The 13,427-nt window shown below is 28.7% G+C and overlaps 1 protein-coding gene across 1 annotated transcript; it reads left to right on the top strand.

Annotated features, from left to right (window-relative positions):
- The first annotated feature begins 4,957 nt into the window (after positions 1-4,957).
- LOC107882452 lies at positions 4,958-5,344 on the top strand. Its single transcript, XM_016800796.1, has one exon. It carries the CDS (start codon positions 4,958-4,960, stop codon positions 5,342-5,344), a length of 387 nt encoding a protein of 128 aa, XP_016656285.1.
- Positions 5,345-13,427: the final 8,083 nt, after the last annotated feature.

Raw genomic sequence — 13,427 nt, 5'->3', positions numbered from 1 at the left:
ATTTTTGTCATGGAAATAATCCGAAATATGGTATTATGAATTTTAAATATTAGCACAATAACACAGCTATTAGTACTATCACAAAGAAGCCAAAAGCAGCTATCATGAACGTTGGCATGAGATTACAATCATGTGGATATGGATGGGCTTATCATATAATTTTTTTTTTTTTAATATAATTTTTCGTTTTGTACTAAACAACTTCATATTTTAATAGGAATTAATGAAATAATTTTAATTTTAAAAGATTAAACCATTTTGGTATTAGCACATGTTTTGAAGTTAATGTAGTTTAATTGCTATATCTATAACATGGGGAATAATACGTTTTGATGTTAAATGGAAATAACACGTTACAAATTAAATTATGGATATACTACGTTTTGGAAAAATATGAAAACTATGACCTATGATTCAGTACAGGAAATAGAATGTTTTGAAGGAAAGTGGACATAAAACGTTTTGGAAAAAAAATCTATTGGAAATAGTACGTTTTAACAAAAAATAACAGTTTTAATCGATTTCTCGCCATTTTTTCCGTTAAAATTAATGTATAACTCAATTTAAATGAAAATGGAGATAACACGTTTTGCATAGAAACACATCAATTGATCATTAAATTAATTTTTAAAACAATTTTGATTTCATATAACAATGGACCATAACTATGCCATTGAAGTTTTCAATTTACTATGATGTTTATTTCTCGTTACATAATTGTAACATGATAAATGGAAACATTTTTAAGAACAATTGTTGTTATTATGTGGTTTATTCCTGGTGATAAGAAAGTTATTAAATAGAGATACTGTCTCAACCACCCACTATTCATTTTTTTTTTATGGAATTCTTTTTTATAAAAATCACATTGGTTAATTAAAAATTATTAGGTATAACTAGTGTATCCAATAAAGCAAGTAAGTTAATTTCATAAAAATTGAATATTTTGTAGTCAGCCTAATAAAGGGTTGACGAGATAATACAACCTTTGCACATGTAGTTTCATTTTGTCAATGCTAAAATATTTTGAAAAAATTTAACAAAAAATTTAGGTGACGGATAATATTATATTAAGAATTTATCAAAACAAAAACCGTAATTTACACATATTATATTTGTATAAAAATTCATTTTTAAAACAAATTTTTTTCCTATAACATAATATTTGAAAATGTATGATAGATTAAAAAAAATTTAAAAAATGTTTGATAACGGTTCACTATGTATAAACATTGTAACACAAATAATTAAATTTTATTTTTTACTACTCATTTGAATAACAATTTGTTCACTACAAATTTTAACTTGTACAACCAACAATTTTTTCATAGACTTCAGCTTTCTGGTCCTCCGCAAGTCACTGTACAATTTATCCGCTATGGAACGGAGTTTTACGTCTAGATTTATTTCAACGTCCGTCCTCAATTTTTGTTTTAATTCAAGCACTGTTTATTTGAGTTGTTCAATCAAGTACATATTATTTATTAGCTTTCGAGTTGTTAGACCACGCCAGGGGCTAATTTATATGCATTAATTGAATATCATATCTAATCGTAGCAAACATTATCATGTATCAGTTATATTGTAAACTTTTTACAATCCTACAGGATCAATACTACATGTACCTGTAATACATTTTTTTTTTTACAAAATTAAAACAAATGTGAACCAATGTTATTGCAAATGAGGTAAAATAGAACAAATAGCTATTATAAAAACCTAAAAACAATGAACCAATTATATTATTATAATGTAACAATTCTATAAAATATCAAACATTTTTTTTTTTTTTTTTTAATAATCTGAATATTGTTGATATCATAAACTTAATTTCGATAATCTTCAGAACTCATATTATATCTTAATATTTTTTTTTTCAATAAATTAAATAGGTTACCTAAAATTGTACCGTAAACTTATTGATACAGAAATGATCTGATCGCATCAATCATATAAGTACAGAGGTGACCAGTCATTACAAAAAGAGGTTACACCTTTGTATTACATTATAACAAGAACAAAATATGTTAAACACCATATGACATGTGCTAGGTTGACCATCAATCAATACCGTGAAGAATAATATAGGTGGAGGTTATAGCTGCAGATTATCAGAAGAACAAAGGTGATAGCTGGAGCGCCTGAATGGCGAGACATGTGGGGTTAACTAAATTTAAAATTAAATTTAAATTTAAAAAAAAAATCTTTTTTTTCATCTGAAAACGATGGTTTATATAGAACAAAAATATTAAACAATAATGAAAGTATAATATAATTTATGATGTTTTCTACATCGATTTTGGAAACATTGAAACAGTGTTGAAATTATTATGACAGACTATAATGCCTATGTAGATGTAAACAAGTGTAATTATATAAGTAAAATTGTATTTTAATTTACAGTGAATACATGCCTACCTTTTTACTAACATGTTTTGTTTAATATGTAGGGCATTTCAAAATCTTTTGATTTTGACATTGGTGTACAAGTAATAACTTCAGTTAAATGGCCGGTCAAACGAAAATTAAAACATAAAATACCGTCATTTAGATTATGTGCTTTTAATGAATTCAAAACGTAAACAAGTTTATATTATATTTTATAATCCATACAATATTTATCGGGGGATGCCTTATCACCAATCCTTTTTAAATTAGTATTAGAGAAGGTGATCCGAGAAATAAATATTGGTAGAGATGAATGGGGTAAGAATGGATGGAACTTGCTTTAGTCTTCTCGCCTATGCAGACGACATAGTCTAGCTAAGGGAAGAGGAACAAAAAGTGGTAGATCTAGGCGACAGGTTAATAGAAACGGCAAAAAAGGTAGGGCTACATATCAACATGGAGAAAATGCAATACATGAAAATTAGTAGGGAACTAGATAACTTTCCTGAAACCGAAACCTTAACAGTGGGTCAGTATGATTTCAAAAAAGTGGAAGATTTCAAATACCTGGGCACAATTGTAACACAGAAGAATGAATGTCAAATTGATATTCAACAAAGAATAAAAATGAGAATTAAATGCTTCTTTTTGAATATTGCCTTAAGTTTAAAAATCTCAAACATTAAATATTTAAACTTATTAACTTATTAACTTTCTACTTCTTGTTATCAAGAATAGCAAATATTGATTCTTCGACAAATTCCAAGTGAGAAAATACACTTTTAGGGTAATATTACAAAAATATGTAATTTTTTCCTAAATTTTGAAACAAATTTCCTACACAAGAAAACACAATATGGAAAAAACATATAAATGTTATATTTGCAATCAAAGATTTTGTTAGAGAATGAAAGTCTTTTAAAAAAGCAATACCATAAAACACACTGGAGTATACCCTTTGAAATGTGACATCTGTGATGAAATTTTTATTTCTAAAGCAACTCTAAAAGAACATACAAAGCACATACACCTTAACACTGGAGAACAACCATGGTGATATCCATGACAAATTAATATAATTACATTTTAAAGTAGGTACCTATACCTACCTATATAATGTTTGTCATGGGAATAAATTATGAGTAGGAGAGATATATAGATCCCACAAACATGATTATCCTGCCTTTTGGGAAATGGTAAAAATATGTAAAAATAAAAATTATATTGTGTTGTTCATATAATTAAGAATTCATAATTACTCATTAATGCCTCTACTAGTACCTGCTTAAATATAAATAAAACTGATATCTCATTTCAGACTTTGACAATCAGATTTGATGGTCAAGGAACTACAGGGACTGATACCCCTGAAACTTTAAAAATCAAGGTGAGAAGAAGCAGAAGAAACAGAAGAAGCAGAAGAAGAAGAAGAAGAAATCTCTTATTAATATAAGAGAGGTAAAATCAACCAGTTTAAAACTATTGATAGATTTCATTTATACGGGTGAAATCATAATCAGCGATCAAAATGTGCTGGTATAAATAAAAAATTAAAATTGTTAAATGAAAAATTAACACCATTAGAACCTTCTGCTTTGCCAATACCAATTAATGCTACACAATTAGCATCTAATGCTGGAATGAATGTACTAGGTGTGTAAAATACTCTTGCTTAAGTACATTTCATCTTTCACATTACAACCAGATACTGTTAAATAACAATCTTTCAGATAATACACAAAAGTTGTCAACATCTAATACCATCATGTCAATTGTTGATGATTTTTCAAACATTGATTCAGAGCTGAAAGAAAAACTGAAGATCATTTTAGCTAATTACTCGTTATCCATCAAAAACCAATAAAGATACTTCATACTTGAACATTCAATTTTTTTTCGTAATACATCCTTCTAGCACCAATATAAAATAAACTAAAAAATAATCAAGCATAAAGTAGACACTTATTAAAAAGGACTATATCTGCTACAAATTATTAATATAAATATAATAAGTAGTAGGTAGTAGTAGTAGGTTTACCTACACTATTATATATTTTTCTATTATTAGATATTAGATATTTATAGGAAATATTTTACAGTTCTTTACTCATTCATACTTCAATAAAGTTCATATTCACACAATAAATATATGTAAATTACATAAAATTGTTTGTCTTTTATGTCCGTAAAAGAGATATCTGGCATAAACAAAAAAGATACATTAATAGGTCTCACATGGTTACAGTATTTAGGAACCTACAGTTTTCGCGTAAGTATGTACACCAAAATATTATTACAAATTAGTACTACCTATTTACTTAGAAAATGGTTATCATTATTCTCGACGACGATTGATGACGATTACAGCCGGTCGATCGAAAATTAAAACATGAAATACCGTCATTTGGATTATGTGCTTTTAATGAATTAAAAACGTAATCAAGTTTATATTATATTTTATAATCTATACTATATTTATCAGGGGATGCTTTATCACCAATCCTTTTTAATTTAGTATTAGAGAAGGTGATCCAAGAAATAAATATTTGTAGAGATGAATGGGGTAAGAATGGATGGAACTTGCTTTAGTCTGCTCGCCTATGCAGACGACATAGTCTTGCTAGGGGAAGAGGAACAAAAAGTGGTAGATCTAGGCGACAGGTTAATAGAAGCGGCAAAAAAGGTAGGGCTACATATCAACATGGAGAAAACGCAATACATGAAAATTAGTAGGGAACTAGATAACTTTCCTGAAACCGAAACCATAACGGTGGATCAGTATGATTTCAAAAAAGTGGAAGATTTCAAATACCTGGGCACAATTGTAACACAGAAGAATGAATGTCAAATTGATATTCAACAAAGAATAAAAATGAGAAATAAATGCTTCTTTTTGAATATTGCCTTAAGTTTAAAAATCTCAAACATTAAATATTTAAACTTATTAACTTATTAACTTTCTACTTCTTGTTATCAAGAATAGCAAATATTGATTCTTCGACAAATTCCAAGTGAGAAAATACACTTTTAGGGTAATATTACAAAAATATGTAATTTTTTCCTAAATTTTGAAACAAATTTCCTACACAAGAAAACACAATATGGAAAAAACATATAAATGTTATATTTGCAATCAAAGATTTTGTTAGAGAATGAAAGTCTTTTAAAAAAGCAATACCATAAAACACACTGGAGTATACCCTTTGAAATGTGACATCTGTGATGAAATTTTTATTTCTAAAGCAACTCTAAAAGAACATACAAAGCACATACACCTTAACACTGGAGAACAACCATGGTGATATCCATGACAAATTAATATAATTACATTTTAAAGTAGGTACCTATACCTACCTATATAATGTTTGTCATGGGAATAAATTATGGTGGAGAGATATATAGATCTCACAAACATGATTATCCTGCCTTTTGGGAAATGGTAAAAATATGTAAAAATAAAAATTATATTGTGTTGTTCATATAATTAAGAATTCATAATTACTCATTAATGCCTCTACTAGTACCTGCTTAAATATAAATAAAACTGATATCTCATTTCAGACTTTGACAATCAGATTTGATGGTCAAGGAACTACAGGGACTGATACCCCTGAAACTTTAAAAATCAAGGCGAGAAGAAGCAGAAGAAACAGAAGAAGCAGAAGAAGAAGAAGAATAAATCTCTTATTAATATAAGAGAGGTAGAATCAACCAGTTTAAAACTATTGATAGATTTCATTTATACGGGTGAAATCATAATCAGCGATCAAAATGTGCTGGTATAAATAAAAAATTAAAATTGTTAAATGAAAAATTAACACCATTAGAACCTTCTGCTTTGCCAATACCAATTAATGCTACACAATTAGCATCTAATGCTAGAATGAATGTACTAGGTGTGTAAAATACTCTTGCTTAAGTACATTTCATCTTTCACATTACAACCAGATACTGTTAAATAACAATCTTTCAGATAATACACAAAAGTTGTCAACATCTAATACCATCATGTCAATTGTTGATGATTTTTCAAACATTGATTCAGAGCTGAAAGAAAAACTGAAGATCATTTTAGCTAATTACTCGTTATCCATCAAAAACCAATAAAGATACTTCATACTTGAACATTCAATTTTTTTTCGTAATACATCCTTCTAGCACCAATATAAAATAAACTAAAAAATAATCAAGCATAAAGTAGACACTTATTAAAAAGGACTATATCTGCTACAAATTATTAATATAAATATAATAAGTAGTAGGTAGTAGTAGTAGGTTTACCTATACTATTATATATTTTTCTATTATTAGATATTAGATATTTATAGGAAATATTTTACAGTTCTTTACTCATTCATACTTCAATAAAGTTCATATTCACACAATAAATATATGTAAATTACATAAAATTGTTTGTCTTTTATGTCCGTAAAAGAGATATCTGGCATAAACAAAAAAGATACATTAATAGGTCTCACATGGTTACAGTATTTAGGAACCTACAGTTTTCGCGTAAGTATGTACACCAAAATATTATTACAAATTAGTACTACCTATTTACTTAGAAAATGGTTATCATTATTCTCGACGACGATTGATGACGATTACAGCCGGTCGATCGAAAATTAAAACATGAAATACCGTCATTTGGATTATGTGCTTTTAATGAATTAAAAACGTAAACAAGTTTATATTATATTTTATAATCTATACTATATTTATCAGGGGATGCCTTATCACCAATCCTTTTTAATTTAGTATTAGAGAAGGTGATCCAAGAAATAAATATTTGTAGAGATGAATGGGGTAAGAATGGATGGAACTTGCTTTAGTCTGCTCGCCTATGCAGACGACATAGTCTTGCTAGGGGAAGAGGAACAAAAAGTGGTAGATCTAGGCGACAGGTTAATAGAAACGGCAAAAAAGATAGGGCTACATATCAACATGGAGAAAACGCAATACATGAAAATTAGTAGGGAACTAGATAATTTTCCTGAAACCAAAACCATAACAGTGGGTCAGTATGATTTCAAAAAAGTGGAAGATTTCAAATACCTGGGCACAATTGTAACACAGAAGAATGAATGTTAAATTGATATTCAACAAAGAATAAAAATGAGAAATAAATGCTTCTTTTTGAATATTGCCTTAAGTTTAAAAATCTCAAACATTAAATATTTAAACGTATTAACTTATTAACTTTCTACTTCTTGTTATCAAGAATAGCAAATATTGATTCTTCGACAAATTCCAAGTGAGAAAATACACTTTTAGGGTAATATTACAAAAATATGTAATTTTTTCCTAAATTTTGAAACAATTTTCCTACACAAGAAAACACAATATGGAAAAAACATTTAAATGTGATATTTGCAATCAAAGATTTTGTTAGAGAAAGAAAGTCTTTTAAAAAAGCAATACCATAAAACACACTGGAGTATACCCTTTGAAATGTGACATCTGTGATGAAATTTTTATTTCTAAAGCAACTCTAAAAGAATATACGAAGCACATACACCTTAACACTGGAGAACAACCATGGTGATATCCATGACAAATTAATATAATTACATTTTAAAGTACCTATACCTATATTATATTTGTCATGGAAATAAATTTATGGTGGAGAGATATATAGATCCCACAAACATGATTATCCTGCCTTTTAGGAAATGGTAAAAATATGTAAAAATAAAAATTATATTGTGTTGTTCATATAATAAAGAACGCTTTAATTTAATTTTTTAATTAACAAATTTTAATGTCCGTAAAAGAGATATCTGGCATAAACAAAAAAGATACATTAATAGGTCTCACATGGTTACAGTATTTAAGAACCTACAGTTTTCGCGTAAGTATGTACACCAAAATATTATTACATATTAGTACTACCTATTTACTTAGAAAATGGTTATCATTATTCTCGACGACGATTGACGACGGAATGGGATATTCAAATACACAATATAGTTCTCTGTATAGTGTTCAGTATTAGTGGTGATACTATCATCAAAAAAAAGAACTTGCATGACTGTTTACAACTTTTAGTAAACTTTATTTACTCCAGAGAAATTTACATCACTGAAAAAACATTCAAGTAATAATACAGCAATAGATAACGTTTGCTTTTATTATATTTAACAAAATCATTTAAATTGTTTATAATTCCCAAGGTTTTATTACCGGCTGCTGATTTCTTGAAGTTACAAGAAGTTAAAGAGGCATGTTGTGATTTTGCACATTCTGTGTTTTAATTTTTGAACAAAATTTGTTTTTCATAATTTAATCATGTTTTTAAAATGCAATAAAAATTATTTCAGAAATAGGTAAGAAGAATTTTGTTTTGTATATCAAGATTACTTCAAATGAGTAATAGATACTCAAATACTTTTAAAACATAGGAGTTACTTAAAATATTACCCAAATATTATTCAATACTATTACCACACTGATTACGACAATTGCATTTGCCAAAAACAAATAAAAAAAGGTAGTTATTATGTCTGACCTTTATAATCCGGATTTGGAAGGGTTGGAAGTAGATGATGACTCGAAGTTGATAAGTGAACAGGCATATATATTAAATATTGTATATATGACGGTCGATTATGTAATCAGTAGTTGTTACTTGTTGCCGACGTCCGTGCACATGCAACCAACCATAAACAGCTTACAACAACCGGCAGGAAGGACAGGCAAACATAACAGTGTTGTGCACATCAGATACTACACAAGTAATACACCACAAACACAATGTTTCTGTTAACAACCAAAGACCTGACAAAAACGATTGCACAATGCACTAACACCTAATAAAAATTAAATAAAATATAACATTATATTGTATAAGAGGAGAATTCTTACTTACAGCATACACAAGACACACAACGTGTGGTAGATGATGATGGCGAATAACCTTCGACAACTGTCGATCTGACAAAATACGTTGTACAACGCTCAAACGCCTAATACAATATAATATTAATTAATGTAACATTTAACATTACAATTTATAAGAGGAGAGTTTATACTTACAGCATACACAAGACACAAACGTGTGGTAGATGATGATGGCGAATAACCTTCGACAACCGTTAAGCTGATAAAACGTTGCACAATGCTCAAACGCCTAAAGCAATATAATATTAATTAATTTAACATTTAACATTACATTTTATAAGAGAAGAGTTTACACTTACAGCATACACAAGACACACAACGTTGAACAATGACTAATAAAATGAATTAAAATATATATTTAATTAATGTAACATTTAACACTACATTTTATAAGAAGAGAGTTCATACTTACAGCATACACAAGACACACAACGTATGGTATATGATGATGGCGAATAACCTTCGACAACCGTTAAGCTGACAAAACGTTGCACGATGCTCAAACGCCTAAAACAATATAATATTAATTAATTTAACATTTAACATTACAAATTATAAGAGAAGAGTTCACACATACAGCATACACAAGACACACAACGTGTGGTAGATGATGATGGCAAATAACCTTCGACAACTGTCAATCTGACTAAAACGTTGAACAATGACTAATAAAATGAAATAAAATATATATTTAATAAATTTAACATTTAACATTACATTATGTAAGAAGAAAGTTCATACCTACAGCTTACACAAGAAACAAACGTGTGGTAGATGATGATGGCGAATAACCTTCGACAACCGTTAAGCTGACAAAACGTTGCACGATGCTCAAACGCCTAAAGCAATATAATATTAATTAATTTAACATTTAACATTACAATTTATAAGAGAAGAGTTCACACTTACAGCATACACAAGACACACAACGTGTGGTATATGATGATGGCAAATAACCTTCGACAACTGTCAATCTGACTAAAACGTTAAACAATGACTAATAAAATGAAATAAAATATATATTTAATTAATGTAACATTTAACATTACATTTTATAAGACGAGAGTTCATACTTACAGTGCGTCGCGGCCGTGTGTCTCGCCTCACGTTTTAAATTATCGTACCATGCCGTTGTGTCATGCGTTTTTCTCATAAACATTTTATTATCACCGAACTAAATACACGGGACGCGAGTATCAATCCTGAACATGCCGATTTTATACTGATACGGAGGTGGCGATTTGGATGAACGTTACGGCGAGAATCGACGGCCTGCGCAGTGCTACCACTTTCGATGGGTAAAAATACTGTACACTTATTTCTGGTCCCGTATGGTCTTATTTTGCATATTATATGAGAATTATTGATATGTCATTCCCTCTAAAGTATTATTCTCTATCTTTTTTGTTATGGTTGACTTTACTCTAAGAGTACTTAAACACATAGAAAAAATGATTTTGCGTAAAAGCATTTCGTCTATGTTGCGTGTGAGTCAGAGAGAGAAAACAAATAGTGCGCTGACAGCTACTTAAGAGGACGCTACACCCGTATGTGTTGTCTCCGTCTTACAAATGTACAACATAGCAAAAACTGTTTTGCGCGGGAAAGAACCGAGGAGGCTACAATCATAACTAAGAAACGATATTTTTACCACAAAAAAAGAAGAACTTTGTCGGTGCAACGTTGTTTTTATTTTTATTTTTTGATATCAGTCATATGAAGAAAGTTTATAAAGTTTAAAAACACAAACAATAATGAATTTTGAACAGTGAGAACTTTTTTCATATAAATGATATCAAAAAAATAAAAACTACGCTGCACAGCCAAAGTTCCCTTTTTTATGTGGTAAAAATCTCGTTTCTTAGTTATGACTTATGAATGTAGCCTTATCGGTTGATTCCCGCGGAAAACAGTTTTTTGATATGTCATACATTTGTAAGACGGGACAACACATGTAGGTGTAGCGTCCTCTTAATACATAACTATTATACAAAAATCAATTCAGATATATAAATAAAAATTTACACTGACGAGATTATCATGTTTTATCGATATTTGACGATATTCGATACCATACTATCGCCGATCGAACACAGCGCATAAACACGTTCAAGAGTTTGTATTTTATCTATAAAAATATATTTTAGATAGTGGTTCTATAATGCAGTTTATTATTTTTTTTCCTATATATAAAATGTCTACCAGAAGAAGTGCCTCGATTTTAACATAATATAGTATCTTATCTGTCGTTGTACTATGTGCGATATATTATATACCTATAAATTTATATTAATACATTTTATATTAACTCGATTTCTCATGGAATGATTATCTTATTTTGTTGTAATTCCAAAACGTATAACCGTAGAACGTAGGTAGTACCTACATATTATTGTCGTCTGGAAGATAACTGGATGGTTTTGGGGTAACATGTTGTTTATATATATATATATATCGACCAGTTCGTTCTTTTTTTTTTGGTAACAATAAACGCTGTCGAAGACAGCTGCAGTTACAGCTGCACATTCCAACGCCATACCCACCTTATTATATGGTATGAAAAAAATACTTTCGGGAATATACGTTGGTACCTTTTAGTAAAACTATTTTGTACGATTTCTCTAGCTAGACCTTAAAAAAATTAAGATTTCGTACGAAAACGAGTGCAACGTTGCCAACATGTACTACTAAATTCAATTTAATTTAAAATAATAATAATATAATTAAAATAAAACCATTATTATAGTCAACTTAAAATAATATATATATGTGTATAAAGAATACAAATTATCATTTATAAATTAAAACCTTAGTATCGATAACCAGTCCCACCTGATAACAAATTTAAGTTAACTTTAATGTAAGTCTCTATTATATTATATAGCATACTACATTACTACATATTATTATTCTAATGCTGTATATTCCTAAATATTTGATATGATATATGCCAGTATAATATAAATATATGACAGAAATGACATATTATACGATTAAGAAAATCCCAGGGGAAGGGGGAGGGCGATGCGACAATCTACCAATTTAGTAATATAAAAAAAACACCAGTTATTATAATATTATATACTGCATCAGAGAGAACTTATCTAGTGGGTGAATTATAACGATTTAAAGTTTAGGCCACGCACTCGGTTAAAATGTGTGGATAACATATTATTATAATAGGCCTATGTGCACAGGATCATATTGTGTGTAGCTTATTAATTTGCATACTATAATAGCTTTATAAGAATACGCCAGATAGTTTCAAAAACTTTTATATTTACCGAAGGACACGTCAGGAATTTCAAGTTGACGCACGATAGAAACACTGTTTATTAAATATTTAGTTTGATAGCGCAAAATTATAAGATATTAGCTACGATATTATAAAATTGTGCGTTATTTGTTCGTACGATTTTTTTCTTCATGCATTTTACTAACGCAAACATTTCAATGTAATTTAACTTGTAGGCCTCATTCTCCTTATGAACCACTATTACATTATTTTCATATTGGTACTTCCGTAAAAATTTACTTGACCTTTTATATAATATAGGTACTCATGGTAAGTAGGTTCCTACTATTATATTAAGAAGAAAATTAAAATATGTCATTAACATACATAAATTTCTATAAATAATATTAATAAACACGTACAGTTTACACATAAATATAATATTGTAATAATTTTATGGTCGCTAAGGTGATTAAGGGCTTTTATTACAATGTCCTGCTAACGTAGCGGAGACATTTATCGGCTGCTTTTTAATATTCTACTTATTATTATTATGTGGTAGATATTGTTTATACTATCATAATGTGTGTGTATGTGTATATAATTAAAATTTGAAATGGATGTATTTGCAGCGCATTTGTTTTTTTAAACATAGATCAATAATATAAGACTTTTCGTAGAGTACACGCGTAAAAAAACATAAAATATATATACACATTTGTGCATTATATAAATTATTCACGCACAGACACACTGAATATTGCACTGTTCACTAATTAATAAATAAATTACTTACTTATTGGTTAAACTATAAACTGATTTTATCAATTCATAATCATTGTTTTAATTAATCGATGAATTTAGCTTTGGTTAATCGATTTATCACCATTCCGATTAATAATTT

This window comes from Acyrthosiphon pisum, chromosome A2 (assembly GCF_005508785.2).
Source record: "Acyrthosiphon pisum isolate AL4f chromosome A2, pea_aphid_22Mar2018_4r6ur, whole genome shotgun sequence".
Lineage (NCBI taxonomy): Eukaryota > Metazoa > Arthropoda > Insecta > Hemiptera > Aphididae > Acyrthosiphon > Acyrthosiphon pisum.
The sequence above is the reverse complement of the archived record's forward strand: the minus strand, read 5'-3'. Positions and strand labels throughout refer to the sequence as shown.

Coding starts and splice junctions, on each gene's coding strand:
- LOC107882452 (XM_016800796.1), top strand. CDS start 4,958: ATGGATGGAACTTGCTTTAGTCTGCTCGCCTATGCAGACGACATAGTC.